Source organism: Triticum aestivum, chromosome 7A, assembly GCF_018294505.1.
Source record: "Triticum aestivum cultivar Chinese Spring chromosome 7A, IWGSC CS RefSeq v2.1, whole genome shotgun sequence".
NCBI lineage: Eukaryota > Viridiplantae > Streptophyta > Magnoliopsida > Poales > Poaceae > Triticum > Triticum aestivum.
In genome coordinates, this window is record NC_057812.1 from 667,852,100 (window position 1) to 667,875,264 (window position 23,165).

General features: G+C 44.6%; 1 protein-coding gene and 1 pseudogene across 1 annotated transcript; both read right to left on the reverse strand.

The window, feature by feature from the left end:
• Nucleotides 1–280: 280 nt before the first annotated feature.
• LOC123153683 (peptidyl-prolyl cis-trans isomerase Pin1-like) lies at nt 281–1,290 on the reverse strand (annotated as a pseudogene).
• A 1,289-nt stretch (nt 1,291–2,579) lies between these two features.
• On the reverse strand, nt 2,580–3,541 carry LOC123153684 (peptidyl-prolyl cis-trans isomerase Pin1-like). Its single transcript, XM_044572687.1, has 2 exons — nt 3,295–3,541; nt 2,580–2,620 (listed from the first exon to the last, which is right to left on the reverse strand). The coding sequence occupies exons 1-2, from the start codon at nt 3,539–3,541 to the stop codon at nt 2,580–2,582; spliced, it is 288 nt and encodes a 95-aa protein (XP_044428622.1).
• Between the last annotated feature and the right edge of the window lie 19,624 nt (nt 3,542–23,165).

Here is a 23,165-nt window from a genome sequence, read left to right on the forward strand (position 1 = left end):
TGGGCGCTGGCCACGAGAGGCCCAGAAGGCCGCCGGCTGGGCGGTGATGGTGGCGAAGGAGTGACGAGCCTCGACGCGTTGCTCGGTGAAGAGGACGCATGAGTAGAGCTCGTGAGAAGGCATCGTTAGCTTGGCGTTGTGGACGGCCTCGGCGAGATTGTCGTAGTCGGCGTCGAGGCCTTTGATGACGAAGCCGGCGAACTCGCCATCGCTAAGTGGACGACCAATAGAGGTGAGCGTGTCCGGCAGCACCTTCATCTTGTTGAAGTAGTTCCGGCGATTAGCACTGCGGAGCCTTCCGGTGGCGGCACCGATTACCCATCCGGTTCATGCCATATTCTGCATATCGATTGGTTCTACCATACGCACTGCATGCACATATAGTATACACAACATTTCAGATTTAAGCCTGGAAACACACTCGCATACAATTCACTCCCCTATACAGAACAACTTCAGATTTAAGCTTGGGAGGCTGGGACCAAGTACAAACCACACGGTAATGAATGTTCGGCTATACTATTGAGAATAATAATGTAAAAAAAATATAATTTTAATTATTTAGGCGTATGTCAGTGAGCTCTACATCCAGAGAAGTATCTCACTGATTGTTTTCACCCTTTTATAAGTCACTGTACATCAAGGCAATAAGCATAAAATGGAGATATTCCTGAGCAATTTTCCATATGCTCCAATTTACTTCGTACTATTTCTCAGATTGTTTTGAAGAAAAGAGCTGGGAAGCAACCACAGGTCCATCATCTTTTTTAGTCGCTCCTCCATTATTTGTGCTGTAGATTCCTGTGTGGATCCTAACCAGATAGGATTGTTCTCGACAAATTTTTTTTGGCTGGGTAACCGAAGAAGAAAAAGAACGGAGAAGTGCTTGGCTCGGCGGTGGATCTCGAGCTGGTCACGTACTCCTGGCTGGGGAGGACCTCCACGCTGTCGAGCTCTTCCTCGGCTGGTGCTTCCGGTTTGCCACGATCAGAGACCCTATATGAAAGCCTGCAAAGCGCGTAAGTGGGGCAAGTGGAGGCGTACCTAGGTCGCCGCCGCAGCGGGCGGAGGAGCAGCCGGAGTGCTGTGCGGCGAGGTCGGTGAAGGAGGCGCAACCGACAAGGATCTGGTCGCGGAGCTCGCCAAGGCGCGCGACAACATCGGTGCGCGTGGTGGCGGAGAAGACCCGGCCCTCGGGCGCCTTCCAGGACGCCTCGCGCCGCTCCTCCCCGTGCTTGAGCCGATGTAGGACGCCCGCCCCATCTCCTTTCCCGCCGCCGCAAACGCCATCTCTCCATTCCTCCGCCGCTTTGCCGTTCTGGTTGCTTCGAGAGGTTGGTTCCTCGCGCCTGGGGTAGCAGAGGACAGGAGCGGCGGGCGGCGGCGGCGGCGGTGATGGGAACAGGGAGGAGTTCTCTGGCGGCTGGGGGGAGAGGGGGCGCTATTGTTGGAGGTGGAGACGTGATGTTTTTCTTCGCAACTGAGACGTGGTCGTGAGCGGATTAGTGGGCGTTCGTGAAGACCGTACGTTGGTGGCAGACCGGCAGAACATTTAATCTCGTCCATTCGTTTTGATGGCAGACCACCGAAGTAATACAGACTGTTAGATACAATTAAGCAGGTTAGATCCAAGGGTGCTGGTTAATTTGTGTACACTAAGTTTGGTGGGTTTAGGGTAATTCATGTTTGCTCTTTTAATAGTAGTATAGATGATTATGCAATGCTGCCCCTTTGATGGGGAGCTCCTATTGAGCGTTGCAGGCGCCGGTTCGCGCCGCTGGTCTTGCACGGACGGGAAGTGGGCTGGCCCAGCAACGTGCTATAAAAGGAAAAGGCGAATGAACCTGATTGTGCCCGTAGTAGGGCTGGTAGGTGGAGAGTTTGTTGAGCTCGTTCGTCATGTGATCCGTAGCGCCGGTGTCCATATACCAGGCTGGATCAACAGGGTAGGATGGTGTGTATCCCTGCTCGACGCGCGGGTCCTTGCCCTTGGCGGCCATGTGGGCAGATGGGGCGGCAGCGATGTGGGCAGCCGGGACGGCGGCGGGAGGACCAAATTCTGCCATGGCAAACTGGCGCTCGTTGCCCTTGTCGTCGATGCCGATGCCAAGGAAGCTCCTCTGAAAGCGGCGGTGACACTTGGAGGCGACATGGCGTTCACGACCACATAGCTGGCACATCACCCTAGTGTTAGGGCCCCCACCCAGGGTCGATGTAGGGGGCGGGGCTGTCTTGCCAGGTGACGGGGCAGGTGGGCGCTGGCCACGAGAGGCCCAGAAGGCCGCCGGCTGGGCGTTGATGGTGGCGGAGGAGCGACGAGCCTCGACGCGTTGCTCGGTGAAGAGGAGGCATGAGTAGAGCTCGTGAGGAGGCATCGTTGGCTTGGCGTTGTGGACGGCCTCGCCGAGATTGTCGTAGTCGGCGTCAAGGCCTTTGATGACGAAGCCGGCGAACTCGTCATCGCTAAGTGGACGACCAATAGAGGTGAGCGTGTCCGCCAGCACCTTCATCTTGTTGAAGTAGTTCCGGCAATTAGCACTGCGGAGCCTTCCGGTGACGGCACCGATTACCCATCCGGTTCATGCCATATTCTGCATATTGATTGGTTCTACCATACGCACTGCATGCACATATAGTATACACAACATTTCAGATTTAAGCCTGGAAACACACTCTCATACAATTCACTCCTCTATACAGAACAACTTCAGATTTAAGCTTGGGAGGCTGGGACCAAGTACAAACCACACGGTAATGAATGTTCGGCTATACTATTGAGAATAATAATGTAAAAAATATAATTTTAATTTTTTAGGCGTATGTCAGTGAGCTCTACTTCCAGAGAAGTATCTCACTGATTGTTTTCACCCTTTTATAAGTCACTGTACATCAAGGCAATAAGCATAAAATGGAGATATTCCTGAGCAATTTTCCATATGCTCCAATTTACTTTGTACTATTTCTCAGATTGTTTTGAAGAAAAGAGCTGGGAAGCAACCACAGGTCCATCATCTTTTTTAGTCGCTCCTCCATTGTTTGTGCTGTAGATTCCCGTGTGGATCCTAACCAGATAGGATTGTTCTCGACAAAAAAAATTTGGCTGGGTAACCGAAGAAGAAAAAGAACGGAGAAGTGCTTGGCTCGGCGGTGGATCTCGAGCTGGTCACGTACTCCTGGCTGGGGAGGACCTCCACGCTGTCGAGCTCTTCCTGGGCTGGTGCTTCCGGTTTGCCATGATCAGAGACCCTATATGAAAGCCTGCAAAGCGCGTAAGTGGGGCAAGTGGAGGCGTACCTAGGTCGCCGTCGCGGCGGGCGGAGGAGCAGCTGGAGTGCTGTGCGGCGAGGTCGGTGAAGGAGGCGCAACCGGCGAGGATCTGGTCGCGGAGCTCGCCAAGGTGTGCGGCAACATCGGTGCGCGTGGTGGCGGAGAAGATCCGGCCCTCGGGCGCCTTCCAGGACGCCTCGCGCCGCTCCTCCCCGTGCTTGAGCCGGATGTAGGACGCCCGCCCCATCTCCTTTCCCGCCGCCGCAAACGCCATCTCTCCATTCCTCCGCTGCTTTGCCGTTCCAGTTGCTTCGGGAGGTTGGTTCCTCGCGCCTGGGGTAGCAGAGGACAGGAGCGGCGGGCGGCGGCGGCGGCGGTGATGGGAACAGGGAGGAGTTCTCTGGCGGCTGGGGGGAGAGGGGGGGGGGGGGCGCTATTGTTGAAGGTGGAGACGTGATGTTTTTCTTCGCAACTGAGACATGGTCGTGAGCGGATTAGTGGGCGTGCGTGAAGACCGTACGTTGGTGGCAGATCGGCAGAACATTTAATCTCGTCCATTCGTTTTGATGGCAGACCATCGAAGTAATACAGACTGTTAGATACAATTAAGCAGGTTAGATCCAAAGGTGCTGGTTAATTTATATACACTAAGTTTGGTGGGTTTAGGGTAATTTATATTTACTCTTTTAATAATAGTATAAATGAATATGCAATGCTGCCCTTTTGATGGGGAGCTCCTATTGAGCGCTGCAGGTGCCGGTTCGCGCCGCTGGCGCTCGCACGGACGGGAAGTGGGCTGGCCCAGCAACGTGCTATAAAAGGAAAAGGCGAAGGAAAAATGCGACGTTAAATTCTGGAAGACGTGGGACTCGAACTACCGACGCTCTAGTACACGCCAACACGAGTGAACCACGACAGTATTTAGTTTCTTGATTATCTAAGGAAAACTGAGCACTTTGACCTTTCATCCAGTACAAACATTAAACATATACTAGTATTATATACCCACTATAAATTATTTGACTAAGGAAAAAATAATATGAAAAAACATTCACATAAACCATGAATTGAAAAGACAACTTCACAAAAATGGAAAAAGTTCATGAATTTGAAAAAAGTTCATGAACTTTTAAAAAAGTTCACCAAATTTGAGAAAGAGTTCATTGAATTTGAAACAAAAATCATCCAAATTGAAAAAAGTTCAGCGAATTTGAAAAGAGTTCATTGATTTTGAATTTTTTTTATCAAATTTAAGATAAAGTTCATCAAATTTGTAAAAAATTCATCGATTTGGAAAAAAGTTCATCAAATTTGAAAAAAAAAATCACCGAACTTGAAAAAAAGTTCATTGGTTCTCATTAAAGTTCAATGAATTTCAAATTTTAATTAAATGTGAGAAAAGTTCATCGAATTTGAAAAATAAGTTCATGGATTTTTGAGCGAAGTTCATCAAATGTTAAAAAAGTTCACGAATTTTGAAAAAAGTTCATGGACTTTTGAAAAAATGTCCGTTGCTTATGAAGAAAAAGTTAATTGATTTACAATTGCGCATTTCAGAAAAGGAAAGAAGGACAGAAAAATAGAAAAAAAAAGCAAAAGAGATGCGAACTAGCGGTGAAGAAAGAAGACGGAAGCAGTTTCATACTCCCTTCGTCCGAAAAAACTTGTCCCAAACTTGTGCCTCAAATGGATGTATCTAACACTAACTTGATGCTAGATACAACCATTTAAAGGACAATCTTTTTCGAACGGAGGGAGTACATAAGTTCGCGATGGCCCTAGTGGTTAGCTAGGTGCGCTGAGAACGAAGAGGTCCAATGTTCGATTATCTGGCTCGCAACGCGATGTGGGCTGACGCCGCTTGGAAAAGCTGGAGCAATGCGGCTAAATGGGCTTCTTCCATGAGAAAAGGCTCAATTAACCAGATATGCGCGATTTTGTCACGGGAGTAGCAGCCCATAAAACGTTTGGTCCAGTTTAGCGCAAGTTAACTTCATCTGACGGCCAAAAACATTCTTAGGACGCGATCTGATGGTCAAAAATGCTGATGGCCTGAGAGCGCTCCTAGAGTGCTTAATTGTAATGTATCTAAATATACAGTTCGCGAAGAACGGCTTTGCAGGTCGGCCCGGACAGCGGTAGAATCAGACCCCGCAAAACAGACACATAAAAAAGAATATTGGCAGAATATGCTCTTTTATGGGTTGCCTTTGCAGGGTTTGCTTGGCCGCCGGCCTGCAAATCCGTTTGCATTTCAATTTTAGACATGGAAAACACATTTATTTGCTTTTTTATTTTCTTCAATGGCATTGGATACATAGTTATTCATCAAATCTTTGATAGAATAGTAAGACCAAAGAAAACAAGAAACACAATTATACATTTTAGAAAATATCCAACTTCCATAACCGCTTCCACTAGTTGGACCAATATCTTCTCCATGCATTCGTTTTTGATGTGCGAATTCTTGATCTTGCATTCTTCATTCTTCTTTTTTGGTTCTAAAGAACTAGACGTTGCTTCCCCTCTAGTTGCTTCTCTAATTGCACATGCAGTCGCATCATTAACCTCAATTCTACTAAGGAGTGCACGAACATCTATTAAGTTTCTTTCTATCAATAAATCAATGTATTCTCCTTCCCAAAAACAAAATGAGCATCCATCTTCCTACACACATGACGATGTCCATAAGCTATCGAAATTGAACCGAATAGGGTGACAAAGCCGAATGGAAACAACACATACCCCATCGTTTTCGCATTTGAAGAATACCCATCTGGGGTGCTTCGGCGTGCCAGAAGTTAGCTGCAGCACTGTTCGTGTGCAGTCGTCGCACTGTATGAGCGGCATCGGCGAGCCGCTGCGCGAGCGCCGAGCCCGGCGAACGGCCGGCCGAATCCTTGCCGGCAAACCGACGACGGCAGCAACAAGACAAACTAGTACCTGCATGCGGCGTTGGGGCTTTGCCGGGGCTGCGCGGGGTGCTCCCCGACCAATCCATGGCTTGGCCCAACCACCGGTGGCAGGAAACGCCAAATCCGGCCGCCGTGTCGAACAACTGCTAATCTGACTTTCCGGCCTGCCGACGCAGGAGGAAGTGGCGGAGGGCAAGCTCGGGCGTGTGGCGACCCTCTAGCGTGATCTCGTCGGCTAGTTTGGCTGGAATTGTAGGCGGCGGCCCGACGACAGGGGCGGGGAAAAGCGCGGTGCGAGGGGGAGAGGGGCGGCGGTGGGTAAAGAAAAGCGCGGGCTGAAATGCCCCCCCCCCTCCGCTCGCCGCCGCCGCCAACCGCTACTGCTATATACAGGGCGCCGACGGGGTGAGGGGGGAACCCGCGTTTTCACGAGTTGGGATGGGAATTATGCCGCGCCCCGCAAAAAATTTGTGGGTCAGACGCGTTTGCGGGGTCTGGTCAGGCAGAATTTTCCACGCAGACCCGTATTTTGGCGGTTATTTTGTGGGTCGCGACATTATACGAGGTCTGCTAGAGATGCTCTTAGAGCCACTCCAGCAGATGCAATATAACCTCGCCGGACCGTATAATTCTAGCGGATATAGTGTTTTTGCGTGTTTTGCAGCCTGAGCAGGCTCACCATATTTAGCCCGGGCCACAAAAATCACACGAGCGGCCCGCAAAACCACCCCCGACCGCTATATCTATCGAACAACACGCTATTTATGGTTTTTGTGCTTCATTTCCTCCGTCGTCTCTCTTTTCCTCCGCCACCTCCCTTTCTAACTCCTTGGTCAATTCTACCCGCACAGAGCTTTTTTCTGGCGAGCGTGATGGGATCTGCACGCAAGCGTGGAGGCAGTGATCGTGAAGCGGCGGAGGGTCACCGCCCTGCAAGATCTTGTGCAACGACACGGAGGCCAGTAGCTCCCTCTCCTCCCCCACCGTTGAAGCTTGGCGGTTGGAGAAAGCGCGACAATGCGGTCGCCTCTCGCGCAGTGGCGGGCGGTCACCTTGGGCCCACTCCACCGCCTCCACGAGGAGCTCTACCCCGCACACCATGGCTTGCCGCAAGGCGGATGCAGAGCTCCTTGCAGTGGAGCGCGCCTTTGAGGCCGGAGAAGAAGGGGGCGTCGAGCGACTCGCCGCGGTGAGGGAGGAGCACGTCTTTACCCATGCCTGCTGCTAGTCGGTGGAGGAGGTCTTCCTCGGCATCAAGCACTGAGCCACCACCGCTCCAGTAGCTAGATTTGCGTTTTATCTATGTTTTTAGCTATGTTTTATCTATGTATGATGAACTTCGGTGTGTTGTGTGACGAACTTTGTAGTGGCAAGTATGTTTCACATATGGTTTTAAATTTGCAGTAAGTTTTTGTGGGATCTGTTGTGCTTAGGTCAATGTTGAGGATATGGCTTATCGGGAACTTATTGGTCGACCCATAATAAGGGGTATATCGGCTAGTATATTGGCATATCAGCCGATTTATCTTATTGGTCAGACACCGGTAAGCGATAAATCGGCCGATTTATCGGGACATCGGAAGATATCTTGAATAGTGGCCGAGGTGCATCACTTCCCACAAAATCGTTTAAGGGGAAACTGTAAAAACGATTTTGCGGGAGGGGAATATAGCGCATCTGCTAGAGTTGCTCTTAGGTGAGATCAATTAGATAAATCTTTTTAAGACACAGAACATATTCAAAAATTCCGAGAATATTTGTAGATACACATACTTGTTTGATGTACAACCTCAAAAGGTTTCAGCTTCGAATTCGAACTACACTTAGAGAATCAAAAAAGACAAAATCAGATGTCAATAGTGTCAAATACTATTCACCAAAAACCGACACTATTCATAGTCAAATTTGTCTTTGTTTGAATCTCTTATTGTAGGTCGAGTTTAAAACTGTTTTTTAGATGTAAACATACCCGGCATGTATGTTGTCAAAAAATTAGAATTTTTTGGATTGTCCAGATATGAATTTTTAGGGTTAATCCTCCAATCTCACCCAAAGGGCAGATTCTACACTAGTGTCCCCCAGGACAGCTTTGCGAGTGGTTGTAGCATGCTAGACCACCAGACTATAGAAAAGAGGAACAAAGGAATGACTTAGCATGCCATTTCCTCTAAACAATAGAGAAGGAATTAGAATCCAGTAATAGACTCCATGTCATTATGCAAAAAAAGCGAAGTATCAGAAGCATATTGCAAATGACTAATCCCCCTGATATCAGATGTGGTACCAAACCTCTAATCACACTTGCTTCCTTAGCTCTATCCAGAATTGCAGATAGTGCATCACCTACTAGGTGAAAAAGCAAAGGAGAAAGAGGATCTCTCCTTGCCTCAAACCTCTGAAAGTAGAGAAATATTCTCGCCAATCTCCATTCATATTCACACACACTTTGCCTCCTTCCACTGCTTGTCTAATCCAAACTATCCACCTGTCAGGGAAGTTTTTCCTATGCATTACCTCTGCCAAGAAAGGCCACTGAACTCTATCATAAGCTTTTTCAAAGTCCAACTGAAGCAAAATTCATTCAGAGTGAGAGGTTTTCAACTCATGCAAAACTTCATGAAGAATTACATATCCATCCAAAATGTACCTCCCAGGAATAAATCCAGTATGAAGAAAGCTGATTACTTGTCGAGCCAGAGGAGTAAATCAAAGTGTCAGAGCTTTGGTAATAGCTTTAAACATAACATTCGCTTACTCTCCGTCTAGCGAAGGTGCCAGATCCTTAAAGTAAAGTATCAAGTACCAACCACGTGGTACGACGGGCACTCAAAGACCTAGTGAATGAGGGGCCACCCCACCCAAGAGCGCTTATGTCATATGGGAACTCTTGGCTGGAAATAATCCTTATGGTTTTTATATCCGGTTAGAATAATAAGAAAGAATCAAAGTCCAGGTTGGTTGGTGAGCCTAGTGATAGGAGACTATCTAGCTTGGTTCGGAGAGCACTTGTTGGGTTTCAGATTCGTTTTTTGCTAAATGTTATGGCCTAAATGCTAAACTATTGACCCTACTTGTTCGGATGGGTGTTCACCCCAAAGTGTTCCCGGACTGCATGCATACATCCGTAAGTAACTTAGTGCAACATGGCAAATTTCATTGAGAGGAATCAACAAAGAAAAGAAATCTTCTCCGGATGATCAAGTTCCTTTTTTGGTCTGGGCCATGTCTTTGCTTTATTCAGAGGCCCATTTTCCTGGGCATCAGTGAGTGGAATACTTAACAGTGATTACATTCTTATGTAGATTCCATTGCTCGAATGTGACTTGTTTGTTGGCACCGACCTCGATAAGAAGCAAGGGAGTGGTGCCGAAGCGAATGGAGCTGCAGAGCCATTTGTTTACCAATCCACCAACTTAAGCTAGGAAAAGTGTAAGAGACCGTGCATCTTCATGTAAATAAAGGTAAATAATCTCAGAAACGGTCAAGAAACTAGGAATTTTTTATTCCATTTCTTAGCCAGGGCAAGCTCTACCGACCTACGACCGGAGAAGATGTTGTGTTGTTCGTATCACTTGCTAGAGATAGAGAAGCTAGAACAGGAACTGCCCGGGAGGGTTCAAAGAATGAGGTCTTCACCTTTGAGCTGGATCTCATCTCATTCTAGCACATACTAAGAGCGATTGACTTAAAGAATACAACAAATGGTTGTGGGGTTATCTTTGTACCCTGTGACTACAACCACAAGGTCCGAATCAAGCGAAACGGCTGAGGCGCAAGCCCTTTTCTTGCCACTACTCTGTGTACCCAAAGTTAGCAACCTTTTTGGCACGCTGGCTAGCAAGTTCATTGCTTCAATGACATGAATTCAATCAAGTGGACAAATCCTATCCTGGAAAATATGGGCAATCAGGTGGAAACTCAATAGTCTTACGCGGAAAGCACTCAACTGGCCTTCCTCTTCTGAATTATATGAATGATAGAAATCAGTCCTCACTTGTATTAACTTCATGAGTGAAGAGATAGACAAGGTGGTGAAAAGCATGAAACCAAATACTGCTCCAGGTCCAGATGGCTTCTCTGTTAGCTTTTTAGAGCTTTTTGGCCCCAGTTGAGAGATATACTAATATAAATGCTTCAGGAGCTGTATCATGGCGGGTTGAACTTGTCCAGACTAAACTATGGTGTCATTTCTCTACTGCCAAAGATTAAGGATGCTAATAGTATCCTACAGTATAGACCCATATGTGTTCTAAATGTTATGTTTAAAGCTATTACCAAAGCTCTGACACTTAGATTTACTCCTATGGCTCGACAAGTAATCAGCTCTCTTCAGACTGGATTTATTCCTCGGAGGTACATTTTGGATGGATGTGTAATTCTTCATGAAGTTTTGCATGAGTTGAAAACCTCTCACTCTAAAGGAATTTTGCTTCAGTTGGACTTTGAAAAAGCTTATGATAGAGTTCAGTGGCCTTTCTTGGCAGAGGTAATGCATAGGAAAAACTTCCTTGACAGGTGGATAGATTGGATCAGACAAGCAGTGGAAGGAGGCAAAGTGTGTGTGAATATGAATGGAGATTGGCGAGAATATTTCTCTACTTTCAAAGGTTTGAGGCAAGGAGATCCTCTTTCTCCTTTGCTTTTTCACCTAGTAGGTGATGCACTATCTGCAATTCTGGATAGAGCTAAGGAAGCAGGTGTGATTAGAGGTTTGGTACCACATCTGATACCAGGGGGATTCATTTGCAATATGCTTCTGATACTTTGCTTTTTTTTGCATAATGACATGGAGTCTATTACTGGATTCTGATTCCTTCTCTAGTGTTTAGAGGAAATGTTTGGCATGAATGGCGGTTGCTATTCTGGTGCGCTGGTCCTACGGGGCCTTAGTACGACGACTTCCCGACTGTCTACTACTACAACAAGTTGTGCCCGACTCCGACGATGGAGGGGTGATACGTCTCCAACGTATCTATAATTTTTTATTGTTCCATGCTATATTATATTCTGCTTTGGATGTTAACGGGCTTTATTATACACTTTTATATTATTTTTGGGACTAACCTATTAACCGGAGGCCCAGCCCAGAATTGTTGTTTTTTGCCTATTTCAGTGTTTCGCAGAAAAGGAATATCAAACGGAGTCCAAACGGAATGAAACCTTCGGGAACGTGATTTCTGGAACGAACATGATCCAGAGGACTTGGACCCTACGTCAAGAAAGCAACCAGGAGGGCACGAGGTAGGGGGGCGCGCCTACCCCCTGGGCGCGCCCTCCACCCTCGTGGGGCCCACGTTGCTCCACCGACGTACTTCTTCCTCCTATATATACCTACGTACCCCCAAACTACCAAATACGGAGCCAAAAACCTAATTCCACCGCCGCAACATTCTGTACCCGTGAGATCCCATGTTGGGGCCTTTTCCGGAGCTCCGTCGGAGGGGGCATCGATCACGGATGGCTTCTACATCAACACCATAGCCTCTCCGATGATGTGTGAGTAGTTTACCTCAGACCTTCGGGTCCATAGTTATTAGCTAGATGGCTTCTTATCTCTTTTTGGATCTCAATACAAAGTTCTCCATGATTCTCGTGGAGATCTATTCGATGTAATCTTCTTTTGCAGTGTGTTTGTTGAGATCGATGAATTGTGGGTTTATGATCAAGTTTATCTATGAACAATATTTGAATCTCCTCTGAATTCTTTTATGTATGATTGGTTATCTTTGCAAGTCTCTTCATCAGTTTGGTTTGGCCTACTAGATTGATCTTTCTTGCAATGGGAGCAGTGCTTAGCTTTGGGTTCAATCTTGCGGTGTCCTTTCCCAGTGACAGCGGGGGCAGCAAGGCACGTATTGTATTGTTGCCATCGAGGATAAAAAGATGGGGTTTATATCATATTGCATGAGTTTATCCCTCTACATTATGTCATCTTGCTTAAAGCGTTACTCTGTTCTTATGAACTTAATACTCTAGATGCATGCTGGATAGCGGTTGATGTGTGGAGTAATAGTAGTAGATGCAGGAAGGAGTCGGTCTACTTGTCACGGACGTGATGCCTATATACATGATCATACCTAGATATTCTCATAACTATGCTCAATTCTATCAATTGCTCAACAGTAATTTGTTCACCCACCGTAATACTTATGCTCTCGAGAGAAGCCACTAGTGAAACCTATGGCCCCCGGGTCTATTTTCCATCATATTAATCTTCCAACACTTAGTTATTTTCATTGCCTTTTATTTTACTTTGCATCGTTATCATAAAAATACCAAAAATATTATCTTATCATATCTATCAGATCTCACTTTCGTAAGTGACCGTGAAGGGATTGACAACCCCTTTATTGTGTTGGTTGCGAGGATCTTATTTGTTTGTGTAGGTGCGAGGGACTCGTGCATGACCTCCTACTGGATTGATACCTTTGTTCTCAAAAACTGAGGGAAATACTTACACTACTTTGCTGCATCACCCTTTCCTCTTCAAGGGAAAATCAACGTAGTGCTCAAGAGGTAGCAAGAAGGATTTCTGGCGCCGTTGCCGGGGAGTCTACGCAGAAGTCAACATACCAAGTACCCATCACAAACTCTTATCTCCCGCATTACATTATTTGCCATTTGCCTCTCGTTTTCCTCTCCCCCACTTTACCCTTGCCGTTTTATTAGCCCTCTCTTTCCGTTCGCCTCTTTTTCGCTTGCTTCTTGTGTGCACGTGTGTTGGATTGCTTGTTTGTCACGATGGCTCAGGATAATACTAAATTGTGTGACTTCACCAATACCAACAATAATGATTTTCTTAGCACTCCGATTGCTCCTCTTACCGATACTGAATCTTGTGAAATTAATGCTGCTATATTGAATCTTGTCATGAAAGATCAATTCACCGGCCTTCCTAGTGAAGATGCCGCTACCCATCTAAATAGCTTCGTTGATTTGTGTGATATGCAAAAGAAGAAAGATGTGGACAATGATATCGTTAAATTGAAGCTATTTCTTTTTTCGCTTAGAGATCGTGCTAAAGCTTGGTTTTCGTCTTTGCCTAAAAATAGTATTGGTTCATGGAATAAGTGCAAAGATGCTTTTATCTCTAAGTATTTTCCTCCCACAAAGATCATCTCTCTTAGAAATGATATTATGAATTTTAAGCAACTTGATCATGAACATGTTGCACAAGCTTCGGAGAGGATGAAATTAATGATACGTAATTGCCCTACACATGGTTTAAATCTTTGGATGATTATACAAAAAATTCATGCCGGATTGAATTTTGCTTCTAGAAATCTTTTAGACTCAGCCGCGGGAGGCACTTTTATGGAAATCACTTTAGGAGAAGTTACTAAACTCTTAGATAATATTATGGTTAATTATTCTCAATGGCACACCGAAAGATCTACTAATAAAAAAGTGCATGCGATAGAAGAAATTAATGTTTTGAGTGGAAAGATGGATGAACTTATGAAACTATTTGCTAATAAAAGTGTTTCGTCTGATCCTAATGATATGCCTTTGTCTACTTTGATTGAGAATAATAATGAATCTATGGATGTGAATTTTGTTGGTAGGAATAATTTTGGTAACAATGCGTATAAAGGAAACTTTAATCCTAGGCCGTACCCTAGTAATTCCTCTAATAATTATGGTAATTCCTACAGAAATTCTTATGGAAATTTTAATAAGATTCCCTCTGAATTTGAGACTAGTGTTAAAGAATTTATGAATTCGTGAAAGAATTTTAATGCTTTGCTTGAAGAAAAGTTGCCTAAGATTGATGAATTGGCTAGGAACGTCGATAGAATTTCTCTTGATGTTGATTCTTTGAAACTTAGATCTATTACTCCTAAGAATGATATCAATGAGTCTCTCAAATCTATGAGAATGACTATTGATGAGTGCAAAGAAAGAACCGCTAGGATGCGTGCTAAGAAAAATTGCTTTGTGAAAGCGTGTTCTTCTAGTTTCTATGAAAATAAAGAGGAAGATCTAAAAGTCATTGATGTGTCCCCTATTAAATGTTTGTTTTTGAATATGAATCTTGATAATGATGGGACTAAATATGATCCACCTTTACCTAGAAGGCGTTCCAAAAATTTGAAGTTTTTAGATCTTGATGCTAAAATTGATAAAAGTGAGATTGAAGAAGTTAAAACTTTAGATATCAATAAACCCACTATTGCGGATTTCAAGGAATTTAATTATGATAAGTGCTCTTTGATAGATTGTATTTCCTTGTTGCAATCCATGCTAAATTCTCCACATGCTTATAGTCAAAATAAAGCCTTTACCAAACATATCGTTGATGCTTTGATGCAATCTTATGAAGAAAAACTTGAGTTGGAAGTTTCTATCCCTAGAAAAATTTATGATGAGTGGGAGCCTACTATTAAAATTAAAATTAAAGATCATGAATGCTATGCTTTGTGTGATTTGGGTGCTAGTGTTTCCACGATTCCAAAGACTTTGTGTGATTTGCTAGGATTCCGTGAATTTGATGATTGTTCCTTAAACTTGCACCTTGCGGATTCCACTATTAAGAAACCTATGGGAAGAATTAATGATGTTCTTATTGTTGCAAATAGGAATTATATGCCCATAGATTTTATTGTTCTTGACATAGATTGCAATCCTGTATGTCCTATTATTCTTGGTAGACCTTTCCTTAGAACGATTGGTGCAATTATTGATATGAAGGAAGGAAATATTAGATTCCAATTTCCGTTAAATAAAGGCATGTAACACTTTCCTAGGAAGAAAATTAAACTACCATATGAATCTATTATGAGAGCCACTTATGGATTGCCTACCAAAGACGGCAATACCTAGATCGATAGCGCTTGTTGGGAGGCAACCCAATTTTATTTTTATTTTTTTGATTTTTGCTTCTGTTTAGGAATAAATATTTGATCTAGCCTCTGGTTAGATTTGTTTTTATGTTTTAATTAGTGTTTGTGCCAAGTTTAACCTATAGGATCTTCTTGGATGATAGTTATTTGATCTTGCTGTAATTTCCAGAAACTTTCTGTTCATGAAAACAATTGTTAAAAATCACCAGAACGTGATAAAATAGTGATTCCAATTGCTTCTGATCAATAAACAAATTTCTTAGGTCGTCCTATTTTGGCTGAATTTTTAGAGTTCCAGAAGTTTGCTTTAGTTACAGATTACTACAGACTATTCTGTTTTTGACAGATTCTGTTTTTCGTGTGATGTTTGCTTATTTTGATGAATCTATGGCTAGTAAAATAGTTTATAAACCATAGAGAAGTTGGAATACAGTAGGTTTAACACCAATATAAATAAAGAATGAGTTAATTACAGTACCTTGAAGTGGTGTTTTGTTTTCTTTTGCTATCGGAGCTCACGAGATTTTCTGCTAAGTTTTGTGTTGTGAAGTATTCAAGTTTTGGGTGAAAGATTTGATGGATTATGGAACAAGGAGTGGCAAGAGCCTAAGCTTGGGTATGCCCATGGCACCCCAAGATAATCTAAGGACACTAAAAAGCCAAAGCTTGGGGATGCCCCGGAAGGCATTCCCTCTTTCGTCTACTTCCATCGGTAACTTTACTTGGAGCTATATTTTTATTCACCACATGATATGTGTTTTGCTTGGAGTGTCTTGTATTATTTGAGTCTTTATTTGTTAGTTTGACACAATCATCCTTGCTGTACACACCTTTTGAGAGAGACACACATGATTCGGAATTTATTAGAATACTCTATGTGCTTCACTTATATCTTTTGAGCTATATAGTTTTTCCTCTAGTGCTTCACTTATATCTTTTAGAGCACGGTGGTGGATTTTTTTTATAGAAACTATTGTTCTCTCATGCTTCACTTAGATTATTTTGAGAGTTCTACAAAACAGCATGGTAATTTGCTTAAATTGAGAAATTTGTCCTAAGGTAATAGGCATCCAAGATTAGTAAAAATTTTCTTATGAGTGTGTTGAATACTATGAGAAGTTTGATGCTTGATAACTGTTTTGAGATATAAAGATGGTGATATTAGAGTCATGCTAGTTGAGTAGTTGTGAATTTGAGAGATACTTGTGTTAAAGTTTGTGGTTCCCGTAGCATGCACGTATGGTGAACCGTTATGTGATGAAGTCGGAGCATAATTTATTTATTGATTGTCTTCCTTATGAGTGGCGGTCAGGGACAAGCGATGGTCTTTTCCTACCAATCTATCCCCTAGGAGTATGCGTGTAATACTTTTCTTTGATAACTTGTAGATTTTTGCAATAAGTATATGAGTTCTTTATGACTAATGTTGAGTCCATGGATTATACGCACTTTCTTCCTTCCACCATTGCTAGCATCTCTAATACCGCACACTTTTCGCCTGTATCATACACCCACCATATACCTTCCTCAAAACAGCCACCATACCTACCTATCATGGCATTTCCATAGCCATTCCGAGATGTATTGCCATGCAGCTTACCGTTCCGTTTATTATGACACGCTCCATTATTGTCATATTGCTTTGCATGATCATGTAGTTGACATTGTATTTGTGGCAAAGCCACCATTCATAATTCTTTCATACATGTCACTCTTGATTCATTGCATATCCCGGTACACCGTCGGAGGCATTCACATAGAGTCATATTTTGTTCGAAGCATTGAGTTGTAATTGTTGAGTTGTAAGTAAATAAAAGTGTGACGATCATCATTATTAGAGCATTGTCCCAAGTGAGGAAAGGATGATGGAGACTATGATTCCCCCACAAGTCAGGATGAGACTCCGGACGAAAAAGAAAAAAAAAGAAAAAAAAGAGGCCATAAAAAAAGAGAAAAGGCCCAAAAAAATGAGAGAAAAAGAGAGAAGGGACAATGTTACTATCCTTTTACCACACTTGTGCTTCAAAGTAGCACCATGATCTTCATGATAGAGAGTCTCCTATGCTATCACTTTCATATACTAGTGGGAATTTTTCATTATACAACTTGGCTTGTATATTCCAATGATGGGCCTCCTCAAATGCCCTAGGTCTTGTGAGCAAGCGAGTTGGATGCACACCCACTTAGTTTCTTTTGTTGAGCTTTCATATACTTATAGCTCTAGTGCATCCGTTGCATGGCAATCCCTACTCACTCACATTGATATCTATTGATGGACATCTCCATAGCCCGTTGATACGCCTAGTTGATGTGAGACTATCTTCTCCCTTTTTGTCTTCTCCACAACCACCCTTCTATTCCACATATAGTGCTATGTCCATGGCTCACGCTCATGTATTGCGTGAAGATTGAAAAAGTTTGAGAACACCAAAAGTATGAAACAATTGCTTGACTTGTCATCGGGGTTGTGCATGATTTAAATACTTTGTGTGGTGAAGATAGAGCATAGCCAGACTATATGATTTTGTAGGGATAACTTTATTTGGCCATGTTATTTTGAGAAGACATAATTGCTTAGCTAGTATGCTTGAAGTATTATTATTTTTATGTCAATATTAAACTTTTGTCTTGAATATTTCGGATCTGAATATTCATACCACAATTAAGAGAATTACATTGAGAATTATGCTAAGTAGCATTCCACATCAAAAAATCTGTTTTTATCATTTACCTACTCAAGGACGAGCAGGAATTAAGCTTGGGGATGCTTGATACGTCTCCAACGTATCTATAATTTTTTATTGTTCCATGCTATATTATATTCTGTTTTGGATGTTAATGGGCTTTATTATACACCTTTATATTATTTTTGGGACTAACCTATTAACCGGTGGCCCAGCCCAGAATTGTTGTTTTTTGCCTATTTCAGTGTTTCGCAGAAAAAGAATATCAATCGGAGTCCAAACGGAATGAAACCTTCGGGAATGTGATTTTTGGAACGAACGTGATCCAGAGGGATTGGACCCTATGTCAAGAAAGCAACCAGGAGGGCACGAGGTAGGGGGGCGCGCCTACCCCCCCTGGGCGTGCCCTCCACCCTCGCGGGGCCCATGTTGCTCCACCGACGTACTTCTTCCTCCTATATATACCTACGTACCCCCAAACTACCAGATACGGAGCCAAACCGCAACCTTCTGTACCCGTGAGATCCCATCTTGGGGCCTTTTCCGAAGCTCCGCCGGAGTGGGCATCGATCATGGAATGCTTCTACATCAACACCATAGCATCTCCGATGATGTGTGAGTAGTTTACCTCAGACCTTCGGGTCCATAGTTATTAGCTAGATGGCTTCTTCTCTCTCTTTGGATCTCAATACAAAGTTCTCCACGATTCTGGTGGAGATCTATTCGATGTAATCTTCTTTTGCAGTGTGTTTGTTGAGACCGATGAATTGTGGGTTTATGATCAAGTTTATCTATGAACAATATTTGAATCTCCTCTGAATTCTTTTTATGTATGATTGGTTATCTTTGCAAGTCTCTTCGAATTATCAGTTTGGTTTGGCCTACTAGATTGATCTTTCTTGCAATGGGAGAAGTGCTTAGCTTTGGGTTCAATCTTGCGGCGTCCTTTCCCAGTGACAGCGGGGGCAGCAAGGCACGTATTGTATTGTTGCCATCGAGGATAACAAGATGGGGTTTATATCATATTGCATGAGTTTATCCCTCTACATCATGTCATCTTGCTTAAAGCATTACTCTGTTCTTATGAACCTAATACTCTAGATGCATGCTGGATAGTGGTGAATGTGTGGAGTAATAGTAGTAGATGCAGGCAGGAGTCGGTCTACTTGTCACAGACGTGATGCCTATATACATGATCATACCTAGATATTCTCATAACTATGCTCAATTCTATCAATTGATCAACAGTAATTTGTTCACCCACCGTTATAATTATGCTCTCGAGAGAAGCCACTAGTGAAACCTATGGCCCCGGGGTCTATTTTCCATCATATTAATCTTCCAACACTTAGTTATTTTCATTGCCTTTTATTTTACTTTGCATCTTTATCATAAAAATACCAAAAATATTATCTTATCATATCTATCAGATCTCACTTTCGTAAGTGACCGTGAAGGGATTGACAACCCATTTATTGTGTTGGTTGTGAGGATCTTATTTGTTTTGTAGGTGCGAGGGACTCGTGCGTGGCCTCCTACTGGATTGATACCTTGGTTATCAAAATATGAGGGAAATACTTACGCTACTTTGCTGCATCACCCTTTCCTCTTCAAGGGAAAAGCAACGCAGTGCTCAAGAGGTAGCAAGGGGCGATGACGGCGGCGCGCCTTCGGCTCACTTCAGTGCTGGTAGTCGTTGCTAGGTGGTCTACGGATCTGGATGTAATTTCTATTATTTCTGGTATTCATTGTACTGCCATGATTGAAGATAAATAGATCAGAAATTTTCTCACAAAAAAGGAATGCCTGCGTTTTGCAGCGTAGGTGTAAAACCTTAGCAGTACTCAGCATAGTCTCTATGAATTATCACTCTCCAATAGTTGCCCTATTTTAAGGCAAGAAAAAGTAGCTGGAATAAATCTTAGGGCATGAAAAAACATATTTTTTGGGCACGAAAAAGTGATGTCTCCAACAAGTGTCATAAAATAGGACACCACTGCATTTCTATGGAATTATCTATCTCCAATAGTTGCCCTATTTTAAGGCCACTTCTAGGCGTCATCCAACTGATTTTCAGAGGAAATCAATCGGGTCTGAAACCGTTGGATCTGTCCCGCGTGGCTACTGGATCGGTCAACACAAAGCTGCGCCATGCTTCTCCTATCGCTTCCACATGCCCTACTTATTTCTCCTCTATGTCGTCGCTTGCCTTGCAGCCTCTTCTCCGAGGCAGGGGTTGTACCCGTCACCCATGTTCGTCGCTAGCTTCACCTGCCACACCCCTGTCTTCCCTTGCAGCAGTCGTTGACGAGCACCGCATTGCAGCACGGCAACCACCGACAAGCGTTGCACCGAAGCACCAACAACATCCATGCATCATCGTGAGCGCTCTATTGCAGCTCCGACAGTGCTGCGTCGCAGCACCAGCAACCACCGGCAAAGCTACATCAAAGCACTAGTTCCTCCCTATAGCGTCGCAACCGTTGCATTGCAGCTCTGCCGGTGCCAACGACCGCTGCGTTGCAGCACCGACAACTGTCGGCGAGCGCTCCATTGCAGCATTGTGACTGCTGCATTGTAGCTACAGCAACGCCGACCAGCATTGCGTGCCACCGACGAGCGCTCCATTACAGCACGGGGAGAGCTGTGTTGCAGTCGCCAGACTGCTACCGCTTTGCAACTTCACAAGTGATGCAACCTCTCCTTTTGCAGCAACGCCACATCCTCGAACGGTGGTACAGCGAGCCCTATCAGCAGCGGTGGCGGCCCTGCAGCTCGTGACAGTAGGGTGGATGGCATTGTGCGGCTCTCCTCTGCTGCAACAATGGCGGACGTTCCGCATGGATTTCAATTGTGAGGGCAGCAACACGCGTAGGACATCAGGGCAGCGGCCGTGCGGTGGTCCTCCACTCAATTACTCAACTATGATGGTGGTCCTCCTAATTCCCTCCTGGATCCTCTCATCCAGCATCTCCCGAACAAGAGAATTGAAAAGGGAAAGCGAGAAACGAGTGGAGGGGAAGAGATAAGAGTATCTCCAGCCGCGCCCCCAACAAGCCCCCCAGGCGCATTTTTACGTGCCGACACTGAAAAATACCCCCACTCGCACCCTCAAGACACCGAAAATCCGCTGGCCTGGCCCTTTTTTGGGCCTGGCGATCGCAAGCCGAACCCAGCGCACAGGGGGGCGCTCGGGGGCTCTGACGCAAGGGGAAAACACGCCTGGGCCATAATGTCAGGTGAAAAGTCAAGCCAATCGTCTAGATTCACCTCCCACCCCCACGCGCTCGGCCACCACCCTATAGATCCCGGCGCCGCCCACCGCCCTGCACTGCTAGATAGGCCATTCCCTGCCGGAAAAGAGAGAAGGTTTCGCCGCGGCAGCCTCTCCGCCATCGTCCGGGTGAATTTTCTGGCACTCCGGCCGCGCATGGCGGTATACCGGCGGGTGTGCGCCAACCACGTCCGCCAGGTGTTTGGTGATTTGTATGCCCGACGATGGACTCGGACGAGGAGGAGGCGCTCGTCGCGTTACTGGAGGAGGAAGCTGATGCCGACGTCCAGGAAGAGGAACATCTCATGGTCCTCGCCGCCCTTGCCGGCCTGCTCACGAGCAATGAAAAGCCGCGGCGAGGTGGCTCGGCCGGGGCTTGATGTCTACTATGCAACCTTCTTCTTGTAGACGTTGTTGGGCCTCCAAGTGCAGAGGTTTGTAGGACAATAGCAAATTTCCCTCAAGTGGATGACCTAAGGTTTATCAATCCGCGGGAGGCGTAGGATGAAGATGGTCTCTCTCAAGCAACCCTACAACCAAATAACAAAGAGTCTCTTGTGTCCCCAACACACCCAATACAATGGTAAATTGTATAGGTGCACTAGCTCGGCGAAGAGATGGTGATACAAGTGCAATATGGATGGTAGATATAGGTTTTTGTAAACTGAAAATATAAAAACAGCAAGGTAGCAAGCGATAAAAGTGAGCGTAAACGGTATTGCAATGATAGGAAACAAGGCCTAGGGTTCATACTTTCACTAGTGCAAGTTCTCTCAACAATAATAACATAATTGGATTATATAACTATCCCTCAACATGCAACAAAGAGTCACTCCAAAGCCACTAATAGCGGAGAACAAACAAAGAGATTATGGTAGGGTACGAAACCACCTCAAAGTTATTCTTTCCAATCAATCCGTTGGGCTATTCCTATAAGTGTCACAAACAGCCCTAGAGTTCATACTAGAATAACACCTTAAGACACAAATCAACCAAAACCCTAATGTCACCTAGATACTCCAATGTCACCTCAAGTATCCGTGGGTATGATTATACGATATGCATCACACAATCTCAAATTCATCTATTCAACCAACACATAGAACCTCAAAGAGTGCCCCAAAGTTTCTACCGAAGAATCACGATGAAAACGTGTGCCAACCCCTATGCATAGGTTTATGGGCAGAACCCGCAAGTTGATCACCAAAACATACATCAAGTAAATCACGTGATATCCCATTGTCACCACAGATATGCACGGCAAGACATACATCAAGTGTTCTCAAATCTTTAAAGACTCAATCCGATAAGATTACTTCAAAGGGGAAACTCAATCCATTACAAGAGAGAAGAGGGGGAGGAGAAACATAAGATCCAACTATAATAGCAAAGCTCGCGATACATCAAGATCGTGCCAAATCAAGAACACGAGAGAGAGAGAGAGATCAAACACATAGCTACTGGTACATACCCTCAACCCCGAGGGTGAACTACTCCCTCCTCGTCATGGAGAGCGCCGGGATGATGAAGATGGCCATCGGTGAGGGTTCCCCCCTCCGGCAGGGTGCCGGAACAGGGTCCCGATTGGTTTTTGGTGGCTACAGAGGCTTGCGGCGGCGGAACTCCCGATCTAATCTCCGTTCCGGATGTTTTACGATACATAGGTATATATGGGTGCAAGGGGTACGTCGGTGGAGCTTCGGGGGCCCCACGAGGCAGGGGGCGCGCCCCCCACCCTCGTGGCCAGCTCCCGTATCTTCTGACGTAGAGTCCAAGTCTATTCGGTGGCTTTCCTTCCAAAATAACTTCTCCAGTTGATTTCGTTTCGTTTCGACTCTGTTTGATATTCCTTTTCTTCGAAACACTGAAATAGGCATAAAACATCAAATCTGGGCTGGGCCTCCGGTTAATAGGTTAGTCCCAAAAGTAATATAAAAGTGGATAATAAAGCCCAATATTGCCCAAAACAGGAGATAACATAGCATGGAGCAATCAAAAATTATAGATACGTTGGAGACGTATCAAGCATCCCCAAGCTTAATTCCTGCTCATCCTCGAGTAGGTAAATGATAAAAAAGTTAATTTTTAATGTGGAATGCTAGTTGGCATAATTTCATTGTAATTCTTCTTAATTGTGGCATGAATATTCAGATCCGAAAGATTCAAGACAAAAGTTCATATT